This window comes from Monodelphis domestica, chromosome 2, assembly GCF_027887165.1.
Source record: "Monodelphis domestica isolate mMonDom1 chromosome 2, mMonDom1.pri, whole genome shotgun sequence".
NCBI lineage: Eukaryota > Metazoa > Chordata > Mammalia > Didelphimorphia > Didelphidae > Monodelphis > Monodelphis domestica.
This window is the reverse complement of record NC_077228.1, coordinates 31,181,109-31,208,207: the sequence shown is the minus strand read 5'-3', so window position 1 is coordinate 31,208,207 and position 27,099 is coordinate 31,181,109. Positions and strand designations below refer to the sequence as shown.

Here is a 27,099-nt window from a genome sequence, read left to right as displayed (position 1 = left end):
TACTCCTGGCCTGGCCAAACAGGTTGGGGAGGACCAGCTCAAGCCCAAGGCTAGAGCTCCATGGGACCAGTTTCCAGGCCCTCTGTGTGCCCTCTTTTCCCCAATCCCCCAGCCCTGGCTCCTAGCTTGTACCTCCCCTGCCTCTCATTGGCTGGGCCTGCAGGTGGGTCCTTTCTGTCCAGCATTGATTCCCCCAAAGGGCTTTTGGCCCCTCCTCTGTTCCAGTCCAGAACAAAGCCTTGCTATGGACTGACCCTAGAGGGAGAGCTAACAAAGAATTTATCATTGACCCATGGTCAGATCTTGTGACCTGATATAAAGGACAAAGGCTGGAACCCGTTCTTGTCTTCTAACTGTTCACTTCCTGGGAGGGAGCTCATTAGGCTCCAATTGGGTACCATGGGCACTGGCCTGGGATTAGCCTGGCTCCCCAGAGACTTCTCCAGCTTCCTCCAGACTTCAGTGCTGCTGAGCTTAGTCCTGCTGCTGCTCAAGGGGGTCCAGCTGTACCGGCGCAGGCAGTGGCTTCTTAGAACCTTTCAGAACTTCCCAGGCCCTCCTGCCCACTGGTTCAATGGACACTTCTGGGAGGTAGGCAAGTCCCAGAACCGGGGATGGGGTGGGGGGAGGCACTGCAATGATGGGTGAGATGGGCCAGTCTTTAGTGGTCATCTACCCTCTTCTTGAAGACCTCCAGGGATGGGCAATTCTGTACCCTATGAGACAGCTCACATTCACTTTGTCTGATGGATGAGGAAACTGAGTTTTGGGGGGCAAAAGTAACTTGCTCACAGTCACACAGCTGGTAAACGGCAGAATCAGGATCTTATGCTATTGGTCAACAAGCATTTATTAAGTGTGTGCTCTTAATTAATTAATTAAATTTAATTAATTAAATTTAATTAATTAATTAAATTTAATTAATTAAGTGTGGGCCAGAAACTATTGTTAAATGCTGGGAATACAAATATAAAAAAGAATAACCAATTTTGCCCTTCAGGAGCGTATGTCTAATAGGGAGGGAGTGCTGAAGAGAACAAAAAGAAGCTGAAAAGGAGATAGAGAGGGGAAGCTTCTCTAGAGAGTTAGAAGGAAGGCTGAAGAGGCACAAAGGGGTATATAGAAATGGCTGGCCTGGGCTGGCCTTCATTGGAAGTTTGGGGATCAGCTTTTCCATCCACAATCCATTCAGAGGGGTCCCAGGAGTAAAGGGTACCGATGAGATGTGAGCACCAGGGCTGATGTGATCTCACAGGTTAGGAGGTTCTAGGGCCATGATGGAGAGGACCATGGGTAAAGCACGTGGCCAGATTTCATTGCTACCCATATCACAGAGCGGTTTTGAGGAAAGCGCTGTGTAAATCTGAGTGGATCTGACTGGTGTGACTGCTCTAGCCTCCCCCTCCCACTCTCTGTATACTCTGGACAAAATGAACTGCCTCTTCCCTAGACACTCACCATTGTGGAAATTCCCCCCAATGGTCAAGGTCCAGCTCCAACTCTAAATGTCTTCAGGAAGCTTTCCCTGATTTCTCTAGGTAGAAATGACCTTACTTTCTTCTGAATTCCCATTGGGTTCTTGAGGGTTGGGGCTCCTACCTATAAAGGCTACCATGGATGGGTCCTTTCCCTTTCTAGCATAAAGTTCCTCCACTATAAAACAAGAAGTTTAGTCTAGGTGTAAAGTTTCTTCTAGTTGTAAATTTGTATGAATTTGAATGGCAGGGAATCCAATGATTCCATCCAACAAGCATTTATTAACCACCTGCTGTGTTCAGAATCCTATACTGAGTGAGAGGAGGCACAAAATCGTTCAGCTGGATAGAAAGCCAGACTTGGAGATGAGAAGACCTGGGTTCAAATTTGGTCTCAGATATTTCATAGCTGCATGACCCAGGGCAAGTCACTTAACCCCAATTGCCTAGCCCTTGCTGCTCTTCTGTCTTAGAATTGGGTTATTGTATTATTAATAAAAATAGCTAGCATTTATGTATCTCTGTTATGTACCAGGCACTGTTCTAAGCACTTTGCAAACATTTTATGTGTTCTTCACAACAGTCTTAGATATAGGTCTATTATTATCACTCCCATTTTACAGAGGAGGAAAGTGAATCAGAGAGAGATTTATTTAACTTGCCCAGGATCACATAGATGATAATAATCTGAAGTAGGATTTGAATTCAGGTCTTCCTAACTCCAAGCCTAGAGCTCTATCCATGTGCCACCTCACTGCATAGCAAAGGTGTAAACAAAAAAAAGGGGGGGATCTATATGAGGTTTGTGGAAGGAAGTTTTTATTGATCAGATGAATTGTGAAGTGGTGTATGCCAGATCCCTCCATCACTTGTAAGCTTGCTTCTTCATCAGGTCTGGTGATCCTGTGACCCAGAACCCAAGGAGGCTCAGGCAGGACTTTGCTGAAGGTCAGGTTCAGCTCTTCTTCACTCCCAGAGCCCCTGGGTATTCTTGGCTCCTCCAAGTGATTGATCTAGTCCCAGGTCTCAGTCTCCTTTGAACAGTCATTTCTCTGGACCCTGACCACTCTTGGCACAGAGCCTGAGTGCCTTTGATTTTGGCCCTTGTCTTCATACATTTCTGAGTGGTCTTTGATCTCTGAACCTCAACAGGAAGCACAGATAAATCTTCCTTTCTTGCTAGCCTATGTATTCTAAGAATGAAAAGTCTCAAGTCTTATTTAAACTTTATCTCTCCCCCAGAGAGGGTCACAGTATACACAGTAAACCTTTAATTAAGGGTGTTGAGATAAATTATATATTTTATTTTTTATTTTAATTTTCAGTCCCAATTTTTCTCCCTCTCTCCACTGCCTATCTTACCCACTGGAGAAGGCAAGAAATACAATAGCATTGTGCTTATGAAGTTTAAATATAAGTAGAACTACAACAGGCTAAATAAAGGTGGGAGGAATTTCAGTATCAGGGAATAGGGTGAACAAAGTGAGAAAGAAAAGTAAAGCTGGCTCCAGATTGCAGAGGGTCTCAAATGTCAAGCTATGTTCTAATGCTATTGGCTTTAGAGCTTAAAAGTTTTGAGCAGAAAACTGATATGAGTCTATCTCTTTATATGGAAGATAATTATGGCACCTGGTGCTGGCCAGGTTGAGAAGAGAGGTAGGAATGTTACCCGAGGTCAGGCAAGTGGTAGTAAGAGAGTGCCCTAGGGTAGGGGCCATCACCGTAGAGAAGAGGGGATGGAGGAGGTAGATGATGGGTATATGAGCAATGAGCTGGCATTCATGCTTCTCTCTCTCTCTCTCTCTCTCTCTCTCTCTCTCTCTCTCTAATATCTGAGTTCTAGTCCAAGTTCTGTTAGATGTAATTGGCAGCATTGGGATTCTGAAGCTCTAAAGTGGCATGTCCAATCAGGAGAGCTCTAGAAGATTGATATCTCATTGGTTTGTTCTGCACAACAATCATTTGTTAATCATTTGCTATGTGCCAGGCGCTATGTATTGCACTAGAGATATGAAGTAAAAAAGAAAACTCTCATTCTTTAATAAATTTCTTTTCTTTTTCTAAAACTTTTACTGTCTTAGTATCTATTTTGAGACAGAAAGAATGGCAGGGGCTAGACAATAGGGATTAAGTGACTTGCCCAGAGTCACACAGTTAGAATAAGGAGACAGAATCTATATCTATGTCTATGTGCCTGGCAGCTAGGTGGTACAGCAGATATAGATAGATCACTAGGCCTCAAGCCAGGAAGACCTGAGCTTCAGCCATTTACTAGCTGTGTGGCCCTGGGCAAGTCACTTAACTCTGTTTGGTTCAGTTTCATATAAAATTCATGTAAAATGAACTGAAGTTATAAACCACTTCAATATCTTTGCCAAGAAAACCCCAAACGGGCTCATGAAGAGTTGTACATAACTGAAATGACTGAACAATAGCATATCTATATTACAAAGAAGTTGAGTGGCAAGAGAGGGGAGGAGGAACCAGGAAAGAAATCATGCAGAAGGTGGAGCTTGAGCTGAGTTTTGAGGGAGAGCATCAATTTTAAGAGAACCAAAGGAGATAACATAAGATGTGCTTTACAAACCTTAAAGCACAAGATAAATTGCCAGTGATGATGATGGTGGTGGTGGTGAAGAAGAGGATGGTGATTATGATAGTTTTGGTGGTGGTGATGAGGAGATGTTGATGATGGTGGTGTAATGAAGAGGAAGATGATGATTATGATGGTGATGATGAGGATGATGATGATGATAATGATGTGGAGTTGAGGATGGAGAGCATTCTAGGCATGGGGGTTAGCCAGTACAAAGGCAAAGAGATGGGAGACAGAGTGTCACATGTGAGGAACACTAGAAGGCCAATTTGGCTGACCCAAAAGAGTAAGTGAAGAGGGAGTGATGTGTGATAAGGATGGAGCATTAGGGTAGGGAAAGATTAGGAAGGGCTTTATATGTTTGTACGTGATCCTAGGAGTAACTGGGAGCCACTGGAGTTTACTGCATAGTCAGATCTGTGCTTTAGGATAATCACTCTTTTGTTTTTAAAACTCTTACCTTCATCTTAAAATCAATACTTTGTATTGGTTCCAAGGCAAAGGAGAAGATTAGGCAATGGGGATTAAGTGACTTGCCCAAAGTCATACTAGGAAGTGTCTGAGGATAGATTTGAACCCATGAGCTCTCGGTCTGGTTTTCAATCCACTGAGCTACCTAGCTTCCCCCAAGAGAATCACTGTTAGCTATGTAGAGGAAGAATTGGAGTTGGGGCAGGCTTGATGCAGGGAGCTAGTGCAGTAGTAGTGTAGGCAAAAGGTGATTTTACTTGGGGAAATCTCCAAATATAAAATCTGTGTCTCCGTATCCATAAATTGATAACAGGATCTCCAGCTCCTAAACAGTCATGGTAGCAATGCTATCAAATAGCAGGCAGACTTTATTTCACTTCAGAAACAAAACAAAACACAGAGAAGTCACTGGAACCTGTAAGCATTGCAGGAAACAGATTATGGGAGTCTCACTAGCCAGGACAGAAACGATCCAGTTCTTCTTCTGCAGGGTGAATCCCACTTTTCCATAGGAGCCTGAATACTCTTATCTCAGGACACCTTGTAGTTTAATTTCTTCTTGAAAGGGAACTAGCTGTGCTTAAGGTTGTCAGTCATGTAACCTCACTCCTTTGGTGTGGTTAATTCCTCTTTCCTCTGGGCCCCTAAAGAATACCTTCTTTATATTGCTCCCCTGATGTTTGTATTCCCTCGAGAAGGGGAATGCACTTAAGAATTGCTGGTCTAAAAATTCCTTTCTCAACAGGCCTGTATTGTCTCAATTTTGTGGTTGTCATTTGTGACAGGCACTAGAGAAAAAGTGCCAGGCTGAAGAGTATATGAAATTGATCACCTTTATGGGTCTCCCCTTGATCTGTTCACTCACTCAGCTTGGGGAACAGATAACTTTAATGTTACCTCACTCAGGTAATACAAAAGGAAATAATGGGCAGGGAAGAATGGGAAAAGGAAAGCGGGAAAAGGGGGTCCCTGTCTCTATCTAAACCCTTTCCCCTCCCTCTTTGAGTTTGGGGGGAAGTCAGGCCTTGGCAGCCTGAGCCCCCTGAGAGAAAGTCAAGTTGACTCACCCCTGGACAACAGGAGTTGAGATAAAGTCTGCTCAGGTTTCTCTTCAGAAGTTCCTTCAATTGGGAAGTGTTTGGGGGAAAGATTTCCAGTCACCAGCAGGAAAAATTGGTAACCCTCAGGAGAAAGTCTTTTTTCTGACTTCTCTCTCCAGCTTCTCAAGACCGAGAGACTCACTGCTCTTCCAGCCAGAGTCTACTCCTCCTCTGGATTTCACTCCTTGGGTCCCTCCCCCATCGAGGTGATCAATTTCACATACTCTTCAGCCTGGCACTTTTTCTCTAGTGCCAGCCTCTATCACAAATTGCTCAATCCTTTCAGTTGTGCTGACTTTTGGGACACCATTTGGAGTTTTTGTGGCAAAGATGCTGGAGTGAGTTGCCATTGCTTTCTCTGGCTCATTTTACAAGTGAAGAAACTGAGGCAAACAGGGTTAAGTATTTTCCCAGGGTCACATAGCTAATATACTAGAGTGATTTACTATCTCCTTCTCCAACTCATTTGACAGATGAGGAAACTGAGATAAATAGCATGAAGTGACTTGCCCAGGGTCACACAGCTAAGATACTGGAGTAGTCTGCCATTTTTTCCCCCAGCTCATTTGACAGATGAGGGAACTGAGGCAAACAGTGTTAAGTGACTTGCCCAGGGTCACACAGCTAGGAAGTATCTGAAGCTGGATTTGAACCCACAAAGATGAGTCTTCCTGACTATAGGCCTGGCCTACACCACCTAGCTGCCCCTCATTGTCTCAATAACTTCCTGTAATAAAAGGGAGTAACAAGATCTTCCTTAATCTCTTGCTTCCCCATGTCATAGCTTTAGTCCTTGACTGCTGCTTCTCTCATGAGCCACATGAGTGATCCTGTTCTCTCTCTAAGAGGCATTGCTGTGTATTCAGTTGCCCCTTTCTGGATAGAAGGTCAGATCCCTGACCTTCAGACTTAGGATGACTTGTGAGACAGCTGCAAGGCAGCAAGCATCTTCTTTTCTCTATTTCGGGTAGATTCTGGGATCACACTATTGAGGACATCCTTCTCCTCTAACTAGATGCCAGGGGTTCAGGAATGGTGCTGTCCATGAATTATCCACTGGGCCACCTGAGGCTCTCTGGGACACCAATACTTCCCCCTCCTATTGTCTTTGGGGTTGAGGATGTCAACTCTTAGGCTGGTTTCCTACTTGAAGGGGACAGAAAGAGAAAAGGTGGCTAAGGACCTGAAACTCTAATCAGGTTACCCAGGCAAGCATCTGCATTTGCAAAAATTCCTCTCTCTGCCCCCACTTATTGCACTCTTGCTAATTATCTGGAAGAAAGAAGGGGAAAGGTGACAAAAGAGTTTAAAAATGCAAGGTGGGTCATAGGTTAGCAGAAAGGGTGATCCCTACACCCTCAACAAAGTCCATCCTCCTGAGTCAGTTGTTGAGCCAGTTGTCAAGTCATTCAGCTGAATCTGTTCTTTTTGACTCCATGGACCATAGCACACGCATGCTGCCCATGGGGTTTTCTTGGCAAAAATCCTAGAATGGTTTACCATTTATTTTTCCAGCTCATTTGACAGATGAGGAAACAGAGACAAAGAGGGTTAAGGGACTTGGCCAGGGTCACACAGGCCATTTTTGAACTCTGATCTTTCTGGCTCCACTCTATTCTTAGCTGCCTCCTTCTGAGTTCAAGACAACCCATTAAACTAGAGAGTGGCTCTAGGAACTGAGACCTGCCTCTGGAGGATCCAAGGGATAGCTCCAAAACCACCAAAGTAATTAGGAGTTAACTCTGGTCTGAGTGTCAAGGTTCCCTTAGTAAGAGGAGATCTTTCAAAGGCTCTCCTCAAAGACTCATAAAATTGATCAGTGAATTCCTCTAATTAATGCCCTGTAAACTCCTCTGCCCTCCCCTGTTTGCCTGTTCCCTCCTCTGTGAAGCTGAAGAAGGAAATGGCAAACTGCTCCAGTAAGAAAACCCCAAATGAAGAGTCTGAAGGGGGCAAAAGATAATGCTTGCCCTCAAGGAGTTTCATTCAGGGCTAATGGGGGCAGAATGACATGCAAACAACTTACCTAGAAACAAGCTTTAGGCAGGACAAAGAGGAAATGCTTAACCTCTTTCTCAGCCATCCTTTCCTTTTCTATAAAATGGAGATCATAATAAGCACATCCTTCCAACTGAGCTAACATATAGAAAGTGCTTTGCAAACCTTAAAGTACTATGTAAGTGCTAGCTAGTTATTATTATTATTATTATTATTATTGTTAAATAATTCAATTGATCAGTCCAAGAGGTCTTGAGCTTCTACTATGTGCAAAGCTCAGTGTTTGAGGCTAAGCCAGGGGTAGGGGGCACAGAGAGCCAGGCAGACTGGCATCTTTCCTGGTTGTCTTCCCAGTGACTGTGGGCTGGATTGGTGAGATCTCAGTGGCAAATTCCACAGACAAAGTGCCCCACTCAGCCTCTCTCTTCATCTCTGGATGGCTCTGTTGCAGTATCAAAAAGCTGATGAAATAACGGTGACACTGTTCTGGGCCAAGCAATTCCCTTCTGCCTTTCCTCGGTGGTTCTCTGGGTTCACAGTGGCCCTCCAAGTCTATGACCCTGAATACATGAGGATTCTGCTGGGCAGACCAGGTGAGAAGGAAACCCCTACCTGTCTCCTGTGCCTTGGGGGTGGGTCCTCTCATTTCCCTCCCCCTCAGGACCTTCCTCAAAGAATCCATTTTGGTTTTCTGATAGATGTCCTCTCCTTGCCCACTCCCCATGCCCCATGTCCTCTGCTCAATGCCCACCACCCCAACCTCTCCCATTTTCTTCCCCTCCTAATCCTCATGGGATAATTGCCCCATCTGCCCCAGGGGAAGGGGAGTTTGGGAGGAGCTGCCTTTTCCATCATGTGCATTCCTTTCTCTGTGTTTCAGATCCCAAAGCTGATAAATTCTACAGATTATTGGCTCCCTGGATTGGTATGTTCATCCCCTCCCCAAGATCTTGAGGGCCCCCCACTTGCTGCTTCTGATCATAATCATTCTCCTATAGCACTCTCTCCCCTCATCCCAGTGCCATCACCTTGTTCTGGCCTCTCATTCATTCATTTAAAAAAATTCCTTACTCTCTGACTTAATAGCAATTCTAAGACAGAAGGGCAAGGGTAAGGCAAACAGGGTTAAGTGGCTTGTCCAGGGTCACAGAGGTAGAAAGTGTCTGAGGCCAGATTTGAATCGTGGTCCTCTCACCTTTAGACCTGGTTCTTTATCCAGCAACTTAGCTACACCTCCCCCTGCCCCTTCACTCTTGTTGGACTTTTGACCCAATCTCCTGATCAATCTCTCCTTGTTGCTGGATCTCCTTCCAATCCTACCTCCCCTCGCTCAGAAGCCTTCACTGGCTCCCAGCTGAGAACTGGTGGAGATTCAATGAAATATTATTTTTTAAGTGATTAATGGAGTGCCTGACACACACAAGGCACTTAATTGGTGCTTGTGTGCTTGTTTCCTTCTCTTCCCCACTCTCATTAGAGGGCAAAGTCCTCACTCCCCAGGCTACCAGCAGCATGTGGCCCCAACATCCTTTCCAGACGTATGCAGAACCAAGCGCTCCTTCACAACATACTCTGCTGCTGTGGCCAGACGATTTCTTTGGTCACCCTTTGGACACATTCTATACTTCCTCATCACAGAACTTTCATCCATCCCTTTGCCTGAAATGCTATTTGGGATGGCTTCTTCCCTGTCCCAAATGACATTTCTTTGGTTGTAAAAATGCACAGGGCACCATTATCTTATTTGTTCATTCACTTATTTATTCCACAAACACCAACTAACTCCCATGATTTTCACGTTTGGGGTAGGTGTATGTGGTATGTGTGTGTGTGTGTGTGTGTGTGTGTGTGTGTGTGATCATGTGTGTTGGGGAGGATATGGAAGCACACATGGTCTCTGTCATCACAGACAAATCAGTTTCTTAGAAAAAATACAGAATGTACCTGTAGTCCAGGTCAGGCAGGATGTAAGAAGGGCTGGAGGAAGTAGGTGTAAAGGAGAGGGACATGCCTGCCAGGTAAGAGGAATCAGGGGATGTAGGCTCCTGCTGAGAGGAGGTAGCATGACCCCTAGTCCTTGAAGGGTGGGATGGGAGCAAAGCATTCCAGGCGTACAGAATAAGGCTGGAAAAGGGTCAGTGGTGGGAAAGGGAGTGTTATGGTCAGCTCTGTCCTTGGAGTTCCTTCTCCCTAGACCACTGGCCACCTAGACTCTTGAGGCCCTCTCCATGCTTCATCTCTGACCCCTTGTTTGTATCTTCTGGGGCAGGGAAAGGACTCCTGATCCTGAACGGGTCAACCTGGTTCCAGCACCGGCGGCTTCTGACACCTGCTTTCCATTATGACATCCTGAAGCCTTATGTGGCACTGATGGTTGACTCTGTCCTAGTGATGCTGGTGAGTCTCCCCGAGGCGTGCACACAGAGAGCCCACTCACACTCACATACACATACTCTGGTGTAGGCATAGCTCGTACCCTGGGTAACTTGGTAGGGTCCCAGGCCTGGAAGGAACTTCAGGGGCCAGCTAGCCCATCCCTCGCACCTAGCCATGTGGCGCCCCCACGACATATGGAGCCCAGCCTTTGCTTGCAGACTTTCCGGGAGGGTGACTTCATTGGCTCCCCCCGCAAGGGAAGGAGGCCTTGAGTACTCTTAGGAAATCTGTTCCTGGGTATTGCACACCTGCGTGCGGTGGGGCAGCAGTTTTTGATGGTGGCACCAGCCCTACCCCTTCTTTCCCAGATGATGTTTCTCATGCTTTCTGGAGCTTCTCTGGGGCTCAAGGTACAGTTCATGGACTGGCCCTAGTCCATGGGGAAGGAAGATAATGGGAGACAGAAAGAAAAATGGGAAATCTGTTTTCCTCGAGTCCCCAAAGTCTTAGTCAGAGAGAGGTATTGACTTAATGGTGGGCACTCTATCTGCGCCCCGAACTGAAGAATGGCAATGGAATTCAGTCGTGTTAACTGGGTGGGAGAACGGGAACAGTTACTAGAGGCACGTAGAGTGGTCCTCATCTTTGCCTGAAGGGCCATTTTATGTCCAAGGAAGGGCTATGGGAGCTGAGACCGATGGTAGGACTCAGAGAGGAGCCACGGGACACCGAAAATGGTGGTGGAGGGGACAGTGTTGACTGTGACCAGTGTGAGGTGAGATCAGTGCATTTAGACACGAAAGCTGAACAGGGACTGAAGCCTAACACGTACGTGTTCAGGATCACTGCATTGCCACTAATGGAGAAGTCCGTTATATTCGATTGTACCACAGTGTATCCGTCTCTGTATACAATGTTCTCCTGGTTCTGCTCCTTTTACTCTGCATCAATTCCTGGAGGCTGTTCCAGTTCACATGGAATTGATGGTGAACCTTTTGGAGATGGAGTGCTGGGTCCCCCCCCCCAATAGACTGAGCGGGGTGCCTGTCTCCTCCCACAAGAGACTGTGTGCTGTGCCCCTCCCCCCACTGAGTGCCAGGTGCCCTCTGCCTCCCCCCCACCTTATCCCATACAGGGGAGGGAGGAAGGTCTCCCATCGGGCTGCTGGGTGGTTGAAGTGAGGAATGTCTTCAGCCAGTGTAGAGAGGGGGAAGGGTGTGGCCTAAGCACTCTGCTTCCCCCCATCTCTGCTACCTGTGAGCCACCCATCTTATCCTCTGTGTGTTCCCATTGGCTGATGGGTAGAGGGGTGGGTGAAAAAATATTGTCAGACCTGATGGAAATGGGAGAAGGAAGCAGGTCTGCCCAAGTCCCTCTGCCTTTCTAGTAATAGAACTGGAGGAGGGGGCAGGGAAGGCAGTCACATGCCATAGAGAGTGCCATCTTTGGCACCCATGCCATAGATTCACCATTACTGATCTAGGTTATACTTGTGTGATCGTGCAAATCATATTTCCACATTGATCATGAATAGCCACTTAGGAAATTTCTTATATGTTTTAGGCGCTAGGAGAGGAAGGCAGAAGCAAAAATAGTTCCTGCTCTTGAAGTGCTTATAGTCTATTGAGATGATAGAATACAGTAATAGATAAGTAAATATATATCATGTACAAAACAAATACAGTGATTTGGGGAACACATAATTGAAGAGGTCATAAAAGACCTCCTGAAGAAGGTGATACCACAGGTGATCCTTGAAGAGACCTAGGGATTTCAAGAAGTTTGTGTGAGGAGAGTGGGGACCATGCATAAAGGACACTATGTTCAAAAGACAAGAGATAAAATGTCTCCAGGAGTAGTAAGTTTGGCTAGATGGGGGAACGCATGAGAGTGTGTGTGTGATCTGTTTGGAAAGATAAGCTGGGACTATATTGTGAAGGGTTTTAAATGCTAGTCAGAGGAGTTTGTATTTTATCCTAAAGGGATAGATCTTTATTAATTTTTAGATCTTTATTTATTTATTAATTTTTAGATCTTTATTAATTTTTTTTTTGATGTTGAGTTTTCTTGTCTTACCTAGGCAGGTGCCAGACTGACACTCAGTTGGATTTAGCCCTATTACAACCCAGAATGCCTGAGCATAATTGAGTTACCAGCCTCAGCCTTCCCCAGAAGCAGGGACTATGGTTGTGTACCACCTCACCTAGTCAGTTACACTTGGGATTTTGGAAAATCACTTTGGTTACTTGGTGGAGGATGGACTGGAAAAGAAAGAGGCTTGAGACAAGGAGGCCAATTAGGAAGCTAATGTGGTAATCCAGGTATTGAGGACCTGAACTAAGGTGGTTATGTTATGAGTAGAGGGAAAAGAGTGGAGGCAACATTTGTTTCCAGTAGGATGGATCAGACTTGGCAATTGATTTAATATAGAGGGGAGTGAGAGAGAAGACAAAATTGAGGGTGACTCCTAGACTACTGGGTGACTAGAAGAAGAGTAGCATCCCTAACAGTAATAGGGAAATTAGGAGTAGAGGTGTGTTTTCTGGGGAAAGATAATGAGCTCAGATTTGGTCATGTTGAGTTGGAGACACCTGTAGGACATCCAGATGGAGATGTCCAACAGGCAGTTGATAATATGAGACTGGAGCTCAGCAGAGGAGAAATTATCAAGGAGAAAATGGTATCTGTCAAAGCCTTCAGAGAAGTAAAAAAGAATAGGGATTGAGAAAAGGCTTTTGGATTTAGCAATTTTCAAATTTCCCTATTGCTGTTAGAGTATCTTCTCAGCCATCACAGGATTACAACCTAGGTGTCATTCTCAACTTCTCAGTCTGTTTAACTCCCTATATCCAATCTGCCAAGTCCTACCTTTATATTATCTCTGTTAGCATCTATATGTTCCTTCTCTTCTGACACTACCACCACCATGGTACAGACCCTCATCACTTCATGCTCAGACTATTGCCATCACTTGCTGGTTGGTCTGCCTGCCTCAAGTCTTACCCTACTTCAGTTCATCCACCCACCGTTTAGTTGTTAAAATGATCTTCCCTCAACAGAGGTCTGACTATGTTACTCCACCATCCCCATTTGATCAGCCTTCAAGATCAAATAAGAAAACCCTTTGTTGGTCTTTTAAAGCCTTCCTAACTTTCCAGATCTCTTATATCTTACACCTTGGGGTATATGGGGTATTCAGAGAGGACTAGCACCTCTTATCTGAGGGCTCACTGAGTCCTTTTCAGGGATGCTTTCCTTTATTGTTGTGCATCTTTCTCTCAGATCTCACCTGTAGCTCCAAGAAGCTACAGCATACATTGCCTATAAAGCCATCTGAGCAGACAGACTCAACCAGGTGGAGGGTAATTGGAAATCCTCAAATCCATTGGTGAGTTAGGGAGGTGTTTACCTGAAGCATGTGAAAACTTCTCTTGGTGGAATGGGCAGATGAGGAGAATTTGTTCCAACAGCAGTCATGAAGACAGCTGAAGCTTGGTCAGATGTCAAAAAAGTCAAGGTCATCCATTGTATTCCATATCATTATCAGTAGCCTTGACTTTTGTCTTGCCCCTAGGCAAGGTGAGAAATAAGATACCTGGAGGGAAGGGTAGGGCCAAGTAAAATTCTTTTTCAAAGAATAGGGTCATCTGGACGAGTTGTACATGGCAGGGAAAGCTGGGATGAAAATTAGGGAGAGCAGGAATGGATGATTGTAGGGGCAAGCTACTGAAGGAAATAGGAGGGAATGGGATGAGATTAAGGGGTTGATTTTGACAAGGAGAAAGGTTACCTTCTTTACTCAAGATTGGAGCAGAATAAGGGAGAACAAGGAATAATGCTGAAGGAATTCAAGATTTAGAACTGAGAAGAGAAAGCTCAAGACAGATAGTGAAGCATGAGAAGTCCTCAGCTGAGAGGAGTCTGGGCAACCATGGTTAGGTGGGAGTGCAAACTAGATGCCTTTGAGGGATCATCTAGACCTGACATTCCCTGTTCTTAGACCCTTTCCAGCTCTGACATTCCCTGTTCTATGGTGTTTTCTTCCCACCCCACTTCATCCCCTTTATGTTTCTGAGCAAATGCAAAGGGTGATCCAGACAAAGGGTTATGAGGAATTTATGATGGGAATGAACACTTTTGGCTTGGGGGATGGAGGGCTTTCTAGGAGTTGGTGGCATCTGAGGTGGGATTTCAGAAGATGGGGGAGTGGAGTCCATTCCAGGCCCAATGAATGGAGTGACATCCAGTTTGCCATGAATGAAGAACATGGGAAAGGGACTGGTTTGCCTACAGTGAGGGAGTCACAAACCTTGAGAGTCTATTCTGCCTTCTTCTGTTCTAGAAAAAATGGGAGAAGCTCATCACCCAGGACTCGAGTCTAGAGATCTTTGAGCATGTCAGCCTGATGACACTGGACACCATCATGAAATGTGCCTTTAGCTACCATAGCAACTGCCAGATGGAGAGGTCAGTGATGGTAGAATCATCCACACTCCCTAGGCAGTCAAGGGCTAATGCTGTGCTAATGGACCCTGGTCACCATTTGACCTTCCTTTAAAACTCAGTTCCCTCACCACCATCTCCTCCTCCTTCCAGGGTGACCAGGGTCACAACTTCCTTTTAAGTTAATTTGTCTAGATTTCATTTTCTTTCTTCAGGCCGTTTTCCCTTTCTTGAAAGCAAACTCCTTGAGCACAAAGACTGGTTCATTTTTTCAATCTTGGTACATATTCCCAGCATCTGGTACATCACAGATGCTTATACATGCCTCTTGTATTGAATCCCATCCCTCTATAGTCAAGAGGCAGTATGGGACAGTGGCCAGAGCTGACCTCCAAACCAGTCAGAGCTGGGACCAAACCTAACCTTGGACATAATGGTCACCTCTCCTCTTAATGTCCCAGGCTACTTTCTGAGGCCAACCTTTAGTCGGGGTGCAACCTGCATTAGGAGAGGGAGTTCCCTATGCCAATTAAATGATAACAGCAATAATGGTTAGTATTTTAGACTTATAACGTACTTTACATGCTATTTTATCATCACAGGCCTAGTCCCTGTTCCTGCTTTCCCTACCAAGACAAACTGCTCTTTCCCAGTTGTGACTAGTCTTGCCCCTTGACTCACCAGGCCTCCTTCTTCTGTACAGGAATGCTGATGACTATATCCAGGCTGTGAAGGAACAGGCAATCCTCGTATTCTCTAGAGTTCGAAATGATCTCTACCACAATGACTTCGTCTACTGGTTCAGTCCTCAGGGCTACCAGGCCCGCCGGTGGGCCCACCTGGCCCATAACCACACAGGTATCGGTTGCCCCTGCTTTCTGTGCCAATCAAAAATAATTTGTACTGTCAATGGGCCATTGAGGGACTCAGAAGGGATGAAACGCCACTCAGTGAAAGAACTCCTCCACTGTCCCTGGGAGGTCATCATGTAGCATCTGCCTGATGGGGATGCCACGAATTGAGAGCCAAACCTGTCTGACCTCCATCCATTGTTCCTAGTTCTATATTCTAGGACCAAGCAGAATCTACATCGTAGCCTTTCAGATAGTTGGAGTCAGTGATCCCATCATTCCAGAACCTTCTTTTCTCCAGGCTAAATCATTGAAGACAACCTTTGAATTCTCCAGAGAGGGTTTCGGTTTTGTCCAGCTCCCTGACTGGGTTTGCCAAAGGCCTAAGCACACATAGGCTGAGGAAAAGATTTCCGGACGGATGGATCATAGATATAAAGCTTAGTTCACAATTTTAATGCCCAGTTGGGCATGAAAAATCTCCCAGAGAGTGACCCATGTCTCTCTTAGGGAGAGGATCTCTCTTCAAAGAGTCACATCTACTGGGAGACTGGTTTGCATCAACAACAAGTTGATACCTAAAACTGTGGCAAAGTGTCAAATCTGTGAGTGTGTGTATTTGAGTGGGCCCTGGCCCGGGTTCAAGAGGAGGGCCAATGATCTCCCAAGCTCAGAGCTCTGAGGTTCTGTCACTCAAAAACAACCACTCACTGCTTAGTGTCTGGTGGGTACATAGTCAGTGCCCAACTAATGCATTTTTCCTTGATTCATTGATAGACACACATGGCCTCACCTAGCTGTTGTAAAAGTTAAATTTTGTCTCTAGTAATAGGAATATTATATTTTATGAGGTTTATTAAGGATTATATGAAATAAAGGAATAAGAAAATACAAAATAAGAACACCACATGCCTAGGGCTGATTAGCCCATTCACAGCTTACTTACTACATCTTGTAATGGCTTAGTAGAGGAAGAGGCCCCGGGTGAGGCAGAGAGCCAGTTAAATACTCATTGTGATCTTGCCCAGGTGGAGACTCAAGTGATATTATAGGGAATTCTGGGAAATACCAAGGACTTCTGGGGATTGAAGTCTAGGGTTCAAATCTCCATTTTACATTGTGTAACCAGTAACTCAACCTCAGTGTCATAAGACTCTCTTTATTGGTGGGGCTGATTGCTTGGTGTTCCTGCATGAGGACAAGAGTTGGCAAGAGTTGGGAGAACAGAGCTCCTTGGTCTTCTGGTTCCCAATTTAGAGAGAGGGTGCTAGATTTCAAATTCCTGTTTGGAGATCTCTCCACCAGTAAGGCTTCTACAACTGAATTTGAGTCCCTGGTTATATTTGTATTCTCTCATCCACAAACACTCATGAACATGCTCACATACTCTAGACAAACCCAATTCACATTCATTCATACAAATAAGTCAACAGGCATTTATTAAGTGACTACTATGTGCCAGGGACAGTGCTAAGCCTTGAGGAAACAGAGAAAAGCAAAAATTGCCTTTACCCTCAAGGATATAACCAAGGTAAATGCGAAGTAATCTCAGAAGGAGAGTATTTAGAATCCTAATTTCTCTCTCTCTCTCTCCCTCTCCTTCCTTCCTTCCTTCCTTCCTTCCTTCCTTCCTTCCTTCCTTCCTTCCTTCCTTCCTTCCTTCCTTCCTTCCTTCCTTCCTTCCTTCCTTTCTTCCTTCCTTCCTTCCTTCCTTCCTTTCTTCCTTCCTTTCTTTCTTTCTTCTTTCTTCTTTCTTTCTTTCTTTCTTTCTTTCTTTCTTTCTTTCTTCTTTCTTTCTTTCTTTCTTTCTTTCTTTCTTTCTTTCTTTCTTTCTTTCTTTCTTTCTTTCTTTCTTTCTTTCTTTCTTTCTTTCTTTCTTTCTTTCTTTCTTTCTTTCTTTCTTTCTTTCTTTCTTTCTTCTTTCTTTCTTTCTCTCTTTCTCTCTTTCTCTCGTCTTCTTCTCTCTTTTCTCTCTTTCTCTCTTTCCTCTTTCTCTTCTTCTTTCTCTTCTTTCTCTCTTTCTCTCTTTCTCTCTTTCTCTCTCTTTCTCTCTTTCTCTCTTTCTCTCTCTTTCTCTCTTTCTCTCTTTCTCTCCTTTCTCTCTCTTTCTCTCTTTCTCTCTTTCTTTCTTTCTTTCTTTCTTTCTTTCTTTTCTTTCTTTCTTCTTTCTTTTCTTTCTTTCTTTCTTTCTTTCTTCTTCTTTCTTTCTTTCTTTCTTTCTTTCTTTCTTTCTTCTTCTTTCTTTCTCCCTTCTCTCTTAGAATAACTGCCATGCATTGGTTCCAAGGCAAGAGTGGCAAGGCTAAGCAATAGGGGCTAAGTGACTTGCTCAGGTCACACAGGTAGGAAATGTTTGAGGTCAGATTTGAACCCAGGATCTTCCATCTCTAGACCTGCCTCTCAATCCACTGAGCCACCCAGTTGCCCCTAGAATCCTATTTGAGACATAATCTCTCTTTTAAAAGTATATACAGATATAAATATATACATGTATGGAGAACTTCACTCCTGGTCCTCCTCAAGGGAGCAGAGAAAGAACTGTGAGTATTGTAGGATCATAATTGAGAAGTGTAAGGAACTTTAGAAGCCATTGAATTCAATCCTCTCATTTTACAGATGAAGGAAAATGAGGTAGATGGGGTGAGGTGACTTGCTTAGGATCATGCAGCTAGGAAGTGTCCAGTGCTTTCTTCATCAAGGAAGGAGCTCCAGGAGAGTTGTCTGTGGGTAACACTACCAGCATGGGCATCAAGAGCTCACCATTTCCTAAGGGAGCTTAGTCTCTATGGTTAGTGACCACGAATCACTGTCTTGCAGACCAGGTGATTAAGAAAAGGAAGCAGCACCTCCATCAGGAAGGAGGCTTGGAGGCTATCTTGAAGAAAAGGCACTTGGATTTCCTGGACATTCTCCTCTGTTCCAAGGTAAGAGTTGGCCAAGCCTGATGACCATCTCCAAATCAAAAGAAAGCAGTTTCCCATGCATCCATTCCTTCTCTCTGCCTTCTCTTTGTCAATGTTTCCTCCTCTGCCCTGTGTTGATGCCCTGGAAGGCATTGGGACCAGAGCAAACCCAGATGACCAGGAAGTAGTGGTCATCTTGATTTGAGAGGTTATATGGGTGGTGGGGTCAGAGGGTCTAGGAAGCAGCTCTGTCCATTAGGACCATTCTTAAATCTGATCTCTTCACAGATGTACTCTGCACTTTTATGAATTGCCAGTTATCATTATAAAGACCTCCTGGTACCATATTTAGTCATAAAGGGAAATCCACTGAGATAATTTTGATACCTCCAAGTTTTGGTAGATGGATATCCTACCAAGGTGGATTAGGATACTCCTAACAGTACTGATTGCAGCCCATCCATGTGCTCTCACCCTTCTCAACCCATTTCTGTATCTTATAAATCTTCCTCAGTAAGTTCCTTCAAGATGTTGGACCTTCCTCTAGATTTTTTGGTATTTCATTGTTATCAGTGGAGTATATGGGCTAGTCATTGATTATTCTCCATCTTTATTTTTTTTTAGCTCTAGCCTTTCCCTTCAATTCTGTTCCTGCATATCATCTTTTGGGCATCTTGAACTAGATTTCCTGGAGCAATTTAAAATTCATTGTGTCAACTAGAACTCATAATCTCTATCCCCCAAACTCCTCCTCCTTTCCAACTTAAATTCCATAATTTGATTTAATTAGCACTTAATCAGTGCCTTCTATGTACCAGGCGCTCTGATAGGCACTGGAGATACAAATGATACAAAATGCACCATCTTGGAAAGCCCAGTTGAAGTGTCACCTCTTCCCAGAAACCCTCCCTGAAGCCCTAGTCAATCATACCTTTCTCCTTTGTTTACCTCTTTCTAGTTACTTTTCATTGGAGTTCATAACCTGTGAGTCTTATCCTCTATGTGGGCTATAGTCTTCATGAGGTCAGGGCCTGGGCTTCTCCTCAAGTACCTAACACTGTATATGGAAGACCCTGGTTAGATGGTTGCTAGCTTCTGAGGTTACTCATTTCCCTTGATCTAGACAGAGAATGGAGACAGCTTGTCGGACAAGGAGCTAAGGGCTGAGGTGGACACGTTCATGTTTGAGGGTCACGATACTACAGCCAGTGGCATCTCCTGGCTTTTATATTCTCTGGCTATGAATCCTGAACACCAGCAGAAATGCCGGGAGGAGATCAGGGACCTCCTGGGAGATGAGATGGCTATCGGTTGGTAAGTGACCCAGAAATTAGGGCTTGCTTTGTTTTTCCCTCTTTGTGCTCTAGAGGAGAAATCCCTTGGTCCCCGTGGTATCCCATTCCTGGAATGAACCTCTCCTTCCTGAACCCATCTTCAATCTCTTTCAAAAAATGTTAATTGCATTTTTTCCAGATTACATGTAGATACAATTGAAAAAAAAAAAAACTTTACCTTCTGTCTTAGAACCAATGCTGTGTATTGGTTCCAAGGCAGAAGTGTGGTAAGGGCTAGGCAATGGGAGTTAAGTGACTTGACCAGGGTCACACAACTGGGAAGTGTCTGAGGCCAGATTTGAACCTAGAACCTCCTATCTCTAGGCCTGACTCTCAATCCACTGAGCTACCCAGTTGACCCTTATATACAATTTTTAATAATCATTTTCTGACATTCTGTGACCCATCTTCTCTCATTCTTTTCCCCCTGGCAATATGATATAGGCTATATATGTACCATCATGCAATGCTTATCCATCTTCAGTCTCTTCATCCCTTGGTCTCCTCATGCTTTCAGGGAGCACCTGAACCGGATGCCATATACCACCATGTGCATCAAGGAATCCCTCCGACTGTATCCTCCAGTGACAAGCATCTCTAGGGATCTCAGCAAGCCCCTCACTCTCTCTGATGGCCGCTACTTGCCTGCAGGTAACAAATTCTACTTTCATGTTCATTCTACAAGTTTAGATGGCTTCCTGTGTGTGGTTGGGAACTGGACTTGACAAACTTTGAAAGAACCTAAAAATTGTTTCTAGCTTGGTAAAAGGGAGGCACTAAAAAGGGATTTCTAATATAAATTGGTCTATATTTGAGGTTATCTCATTTTGATATGATATGATGAGCTAGGAATTAGGTCTGCCCCACTCCAAGGCTCATGGACTGAGGGCCTAGCACCTATAGGCTACTAGACAGAAGAGTGAATAAAATGGTGGATTTGGAGTCAGGAAGACCTGAGGTCAAATCTGGACTCAGATGCTTACTAGCTGTTTGGCCCTGAACAAGTCACTTTAGCCTGTTTGCCTCAGTTTCATCAATTGTAAAATTAGCTAGAGAAGAAAATGGCAATCAACTCCAGTATCTCTGCCAAGAAAACCCCAAATGGGGTTATGAAGAGTCAGACAACATCAACAAAAGAAATGATTCTGAGACAGAAGGTAAGGATTTGAAAAAACCAATGCCCCCATGACCTTCATGGATCCTGTCCTATGGAGTTTAGTGATCTGCTCATATTTTAAAGGGATGAAGGCAGGATCTGAGGTCTGAGCCAAGGTAACCCTGATGACTCTTCACAGAAAGCCCTTGTCCTGAGGGCATTCTTTGTTTTATCCTGCTCTGGTCTAGGTTGAGGGCTCCTTGACACTTACTATTCTAAGCTCTTGGTGCCTCATCTTTCTCAAGATCAGAGGGATAAATGTTAATGATTAGACAAGTTCCCATTTTATGTGCATTTGCATGTTGGAGGTTTCCAATAATCTTTGTTTGGGGCCAAAGAAGAAGAAGCAGGCTGAGTTGAGAGGAGAGCTAGCATTAACTGAAAAGCCAGACTGGGTTAGGGTCAAGGTATCTGTGGACTGTGGTGGTCCAAAGGGTAAAGGTGAGCTGGGGTTCAGAGCTGAGGAATTCATTTGTAGGTTAAGAAATCAACTTAGTGGAATGGTGTGGAGGGAACCTAGATAGGCAGCCAAAATCTTGGGTTCTAATGCTACCTCAGCCCTTTACCACTGAGGAGCCAGCCTTAGTCAAGTCATTGCCACTCAGGGATCATTATTTCTATATTAGTAAGATAAGTGAAAAGACCTCAATGGCTTCTAAGCTTTCTTCCTACTTTAGGCCCTACAGTCCCATGATCTTCTGAGCCTGGGTAAGATTTTTCAAGGGCCTGGCCGATTTCCTGATCAAACGTGATCCCTGTCACCCAAACCTTTTACCTTGTACCCTGGATGCTTGTAACCCCTCCTAACCCACAACCATGGTTGGCGATGGTGAGGTGCCGGTGGAATCTGGTTAAGTCCTAAAGGCTTTTATGGGCATCTATAGGATGTTTAGGGAGGACTAGAACCTTTGGCATTGCCAAGTTCTTTTCAGGGCTTCTCATCCGCCTTTGACATAACTCTCACCTGTGGCTTCAAGAAGAGTGAATGACTCTGGAAGTGGAAGAGAGAGTGAGGCTGACAACTTTGTGGACTTCTGACTCACCTAAATGCAATTTTTGGTGAAAGTCCAGACATCATCCTCTTCCAAATGAAGGACGAACAACAAAAACTTCTATGACTCAGATGTTATAGGACCTTTAGTCCTTCTAGTGACTAAATAGTCAGGCCCACTGGCTACCTGGCCACTGCCAGGAAGCTAGGTATTAGGTCTTCCCCACTCACTCTGAGGCTGATGGACTGAGGGTCCAGCACCTATAGGCTACTAGGCAGACGAGTGAATAAAATGGTGGACTTGGAGTCAGGAAGACCTGAGTTTGAATTTTGCCAGAGAGACTTTATTAACTGTATGTTCCTGAGCAAGCCAGTTAACTTTTTCCTACCTCAGTTTCCTTATCTGTACAATGGATATGATAATAGGCACCTACCTCACTGAGTCATGCAAGTCCAATGAGATAATGTGGAAAGTACTTTATTAACCTAAAAGTACCATAAGATGCTGGTTATCATTATTATTGATGTTGTTGTTGGGGCGAGTCATTTTTGGTACCTCTCCAGCTATCTCTTTTTGCCTCTCCAGGAACTATAGTCACTCTCCACATACATGCTCTTCACCACAATCCCAGCGTATGGCCAGAACCAGAGGTGTGTCTGCCCCTGAAGGGTGTGGGATCAAGGGTCCTTTAGATCTGATGGGAGCTGGGGTATGTGGGGAGGTAGGAGATTAGAGTGTCCATGGATGGGAGATGGAGGAAACTCCAACCCAACTGGGGGATGGTTCAAAAGGCAATGAAATTGTGTGGGGGGAGGCAGGAGGGAGTGGGTCACAGTCCTGCTGATCTTTGTCCTGTTCATATCACACCTGTAGGGATCGGGTTCCATCGGGTACCACAATTTAATAAGTTGGAGAATGTAGAGAAGGACAATCAAGATAGCTAAGGGTCTAGAGGCCATGTCATTTGAACATCAGTTGAAGGAACTGGGATTGTTTAGGCTGGAGAAGAGAAGAGAGAGACATGGAGCAAGTGAGAGCAGCCTTTCTTTAAGTATCTGAAGGGCTGTCCAGTGGAGGAAAGATCAGGCTTGTTCTGTTTGGCCCTAGAGTGCAGAACCAGGAGCAATGAGAGAAGTTACCAAGAGGCATATTTAAGCTGGAATATCAGGACAAATTTCCCAACAGACCAAAGTTGGGAATGGGCTGCCTTAGTAGGTAATGAACTTCACCTCCCAGAAGCCTTCAAGCAAAGACTGTATGACCTCTTGGGGAATGTTTAAAGGTTCTTTCTTGGATTGAGTTGGACTAGATGCTTAGTGGAGCCCCCTTCCAAATGTGGAGAAAGTTTGAAGAATGGACAAATATCTGGCTCAAAGGAATCAGGGTAGGAGGTAGTTAAGGAGTTTAGATTCCCTGCTGAAAGTGCGAGGTTGAAGCTGGACTTAGTGGTGAAGGAAGTGAAGAAAAAGTCTTGGAAAGTAAACAAGGGACATGAAAGAAGGAATTAATATGGAGAAAAGAGAGGGATTTTTAGTCAGTGGTGAGGATTACAGAATTCTAAATTTAGAGTCACAAAGACCAACTAGTCCAATTCCTTCATTTTACTGGTGAGGAAACAGACCTAAGAAAGGGAAAGGACCATCATGCATTGGTGGCAGGAGAGCCATGAATGTGAAGTTAGTAACATTGATTCTATTTCATGATTTCCTCTAGTAGCCCTGGAGATGAGGACTGCAGGTTGGGGTGAAAGAATTCTACTCAAGTGGGCAAGAGCTTCTAGTGTGGCAGCTAATGAGACACACTGGCAAGGTGAACCATGAAGTCTAGGCTGCTCATGGAGAAAAACCAATTCAGAGATGGACTAAGAGACCAGGGATGGATCAGGGCCTTAAGGACACCAGAGGGTAAAAGTAGCCTTGGAGAGAGCTAGGCCAGGAAGTTGTAGTTGGGGAGAAGAATTTCAGACTTCACAGTTTTGGTCATGGGGGCAGTTCAGAGTGCTCGAGGTCTGAGGTTAATGTGAATATTGAAACACCAGAGGATGAGGACAATGACTGGGAGCCAGGTGCTAAGTCCATTGAATAAGTCGGGAGAACAGTCCAGGGCTTGGCAGAGGACAGCCACAAAACCAAGGAAAGAGACGGTCCAAATATGGTCTAGGTCTCAGAAGACCAGAGGCTCCTAAAGGTTGGCTGCAGAAGAATGGCTTGGAGCTGGTAGGGGTCATGGAGGGAGAAGAGAACTATTTCCCCTCTCGCTTCCTAGGTTTGTGAGCCAAGGGGAGTAGGAGGCAGAGAGAAAGCATTGTGAAAAGATGCATAATTAATGCTTAATGATTGACTGATCAGTGGAGAGGGTGGTAAGAGATAGGCCATCCTTGGAGGGCAGCCTGGTTTAGTTATAGTGAAATAGAGGGCGTATCAACTTGAGAGCGTGGCATCTAGTGCTGCCTTTTAAGCTTTGCAAAGCATGTTCTTTACACTAAGAGAGTCATGCTAATGGCATTGCCCCATTTTACAGATGAAGAAACTGAGGCTTGGAGAGCTTAAATAACTTGGCTAGGGTCATATAATTAGGACATGTCTGAAGCAAGTTTCAAATAGGCACTCTGTCAGACTTCTCCAAAAGTGGGATACAGGGGAGTCTGTGAACAAGTGAGTGAGGCTTCCCAGAGGCTCGGTGGAATGGATGGATTGATGGGGGACTTGCAAGGAATAGCATGAAGGGTCTGGGACTGGCAACAGGGCTAGCACACTCATTTGGGCTCTCAGAGCTTCACCCTTGTATCTCAGACACTTCTCAAGGTTCCCAGGCTCTCCTGTAGCCTTTCAAGTACTGTATTAGAATTCCTGGGATCTCAGACACTCTCCTGGCTTGGTTCTCAGACTCTGAGAGGTTCTCAGTTCAAGCAGAGACATTCAGGAACAGCAGGTATTCCTTTGGGTTAAGGAGGCTGCCTGGGACCAACACCTTGAAACCCTGGAAAGGAAGAAAGCTCCCATTCCCTTCGCCTCCCTTCCCATGTTCTCTATTCCCTATCCCACATCCCCTTCATCTCCCATTGATGCTGGTGTTTCTTGGCAGGTATTCAATCCTCTCCGGTTCTCCCCAGAGAACTTGACCTCCCGGCATACCCACTCCTTCCTTCCCTTTTCTGCTGGCACAAGGTGGGTTTTTCTGAATGAAAAACTCTCTCTCTCTCTCTCTCTCTCTCTCTCTCTCTCTCTCTCTCTCTCTCTCTGTCTCTGTCTCTGACTCTCTGTCTCTGTCTCTCTTCTCCTTCTCTCTCTCTCTCTCTGTCTCTCTCTGTCTCTGTCTGTCTGTCTGTCTGTCTGTCTGTCTGTCTCTCAGATAGAGTGAAGGGTGGCCTGAATAAAGACATACTGTCCAGAGAGAGCCTGGTTTGGGTTAGTGCTGCAGATAAAGAGGAGAGGAAGGGGGGAATTCAGAGCTGAGAGTATGGGTGGGCATGAAGAAAGGCTTTACAAGACCTTGAAGGCCTGAACCTCTGCTGAACTCCCTTACTCTGTTTCTCTTCCCATTGGCTCTTGATGCCCCTAGGAATTGCATTGGGCAGCAGTTTGCCATGAATGAGATGAAAGTGGCAGTGGCTCTGACCTTGCTCCACTTCCACCTGGAACCTGATGCTACTCAGCCTCCACAGCTCTTCCCCAGGGTGGTCCTCAGGTCCAAGAATGGGATCCACCTGAAGCTTACGAGAATCTGAGGATGCTGGCCTGGAAGGAGGCTGTCCTTCTCTTCCCACCCCTGACCCATCCAGCCTAGCCCAGGGTCAGCTCAGTCCCCTTCACCCACCAGTCCTCTGTCTCCCATATTCCTCTTTGCCAACAAATACTTGGTAATAAAAGTTCAATCACCTGGATCACAGTTCTAAGGCTTTTTTTGGGGGGGGGCTATGAGTTCATCTATGGGGAGGAGAAGCTGGTGGCAAAGGGAAGAAGAGGAAAGCTGGATTGGGAAAAGAGAGGAGAGTGGATGGGTAGATGTGGACACTGGCAGGGGAAACAGGGAATGATGAATTCTTGGGGGACTCCTGGGGTAGCTCTCTTTGGAGGCCATAAGATTGTGGCCTTAATCATCTATGGTGGGTGGAACATTGGGTCAAACATGCTCTGATGAGCCCCAGGGGCAGAGCTAAGAGAAATAGGAGAAGTTTCAAAGATTCAAAAATTCAGGCTAGTTGACCATGAAAGCTGTGCCAGAGTGCAGGAGCTGCCCAGGGAGCGAGTGAGATCCCTGTCACTGGAAGGCTTCAAGCATGATTCCACACTAGGGATTTTGTTGAGATGATGATTATTCACAAATAAGTGAGACCTGATACTTATAAGATGCTTAAGATGCTTTTCAAGTTCTAAATCTATGAACCTATGAACACAGAACAGATAGTTTTTGGTTAGATGACTTTAGAATTGAAAGAAGAAGACCTTAGAGTAGAAAATATCAGAACTGAGAGGGAGCTTAAAACAAAGACTATCAGAGCTTGGAAGAAGCTTAGAACAGGGAATGTCAGAATTGGGAAGGTATTTAAAACAGGGAATGTCAGAGCTTGGAGGGGACTTAGAACAGGGAATGTTAGAGTTGGGAGGGAGCTTAAAACACAGAATATGCAATATCGGGATTGTCACATCTTGTACTGAAATGAGTCCTTAACAGAGGAAAAAAAAACTTCTTCTAATACTCTTTATAGTTATTTTCCATTTTTTTCTGTTTCTGTTCCTTAAATGTTCTGAGGATGACTACACAAATCATATTCTTTCCCTCCCCACTCCTGTAGCCAATTCACAATTCACCTGGGTTTTACAGGTATCATTGATCAAGATCCATTTTATATTGTTAATATCTGCAATATCTTTAGTCTGGTCTTACCTTCCTTTGCCCCTTTCTGCTTTATGAGATAATTCTGCCTGTAACTGTTTATTTGTTTCTGTGGCAAGATTTTACAGACAGGTTTATTTTCTTCCTGGGTGTTTTTTGGCAGCTTTCTCTTTCTGGTGAGTCCTCACATATTTACTTAGTAAAGTATCTGCTGACCATTAAGATTTAAGCTTCTCATTAGATGATAAACTCTTTGAGATCAGGAACTATCTTTTTTTTTTTAAGTTTTATTTAGCTTGTATCCTCTGTGCTTAGTACAGTGTCTGGAACATAGTAGGTACTTAATAAATGCTGACCAACTAACTAAGATCCTTTTAGGGCTCTTTAGTTCTCCTTGTTGTGGTGATTGATTTACTTTGGTTTAATTTCTAGATCAAAGGATTATAGTCAGTGTCAATATCATTTTCATTATGTGTGGCATTTTACAAAATTCAAATCATCACAACCACAACAGCTGACATGTCTTTCTATATCTTTTGAAAATTTGCAAAGTATTTTTCACATATAA

At 44.7% G+C, this 27,099-nt stretch overlaps 1 protein-coding gene across 1 annotated transcript; it reads left to right on the top strand.

Moving 5' to 3' along the window:
* The first annotated feature begins 233 nt into the window (after window positions 1-233).
* LOC100023663 (cytochrome P450 4A6-like) lies at window positions 234-25,578 on the top strand. The gene is made up of 12 exons (XM_001375107.4): window positions 234-591; window positions 8,092-8,233; window positions 8,521-8,565; window positions 9,910-10,037; window positions 14,359-14,483; window positions 15,163-15,317; window positions 18,128-18,234; window positions 19,337-19,527; window positions 20,065-20,198; window positions 22,281-22,345; window positions 24,780-24,862; window positions 25,257-25,578. Exons 1-12 carry the CDS (start codon window positions 400-402, stop codon window positions 25,420-25,422), a joined length of 1,533 nt encoding a protein of 510 aa, XP_001375144.1. The 5' UTR covers window positions 234-399; the 3' UTR covers window positions 25,423-25,578.
* The last annotated feature ends 1,521 nt before the right edge of the window (window positions 25,579-27,099 follow it).

Excerpts from the sequence above, each read along its gene's own strand:
- LOC100023663 (XM_001375107.4), top strand. The coding sequence starts at position 400 with ATGGGCACTGGCCTGGGATTAGCCTGGCTCCCCAGAGACTTCTCCAGC. Across the intron at positions 592-8,091 it reads TCAATGGACACTTCTGGGAG|TATCAAAAAGCTGATGAAAT; the intron begins GTAGGCAAGTCC and ends GCTCTGTTGCAG. Across the intron at positions 22,346-24,779 it reads GCGTATGGCCAGAACCAGAG|GTATTCAATCCTCTCCGGTT; the intron begins GTGTGTCTGCCC and ends GTTTCTTGGCAG.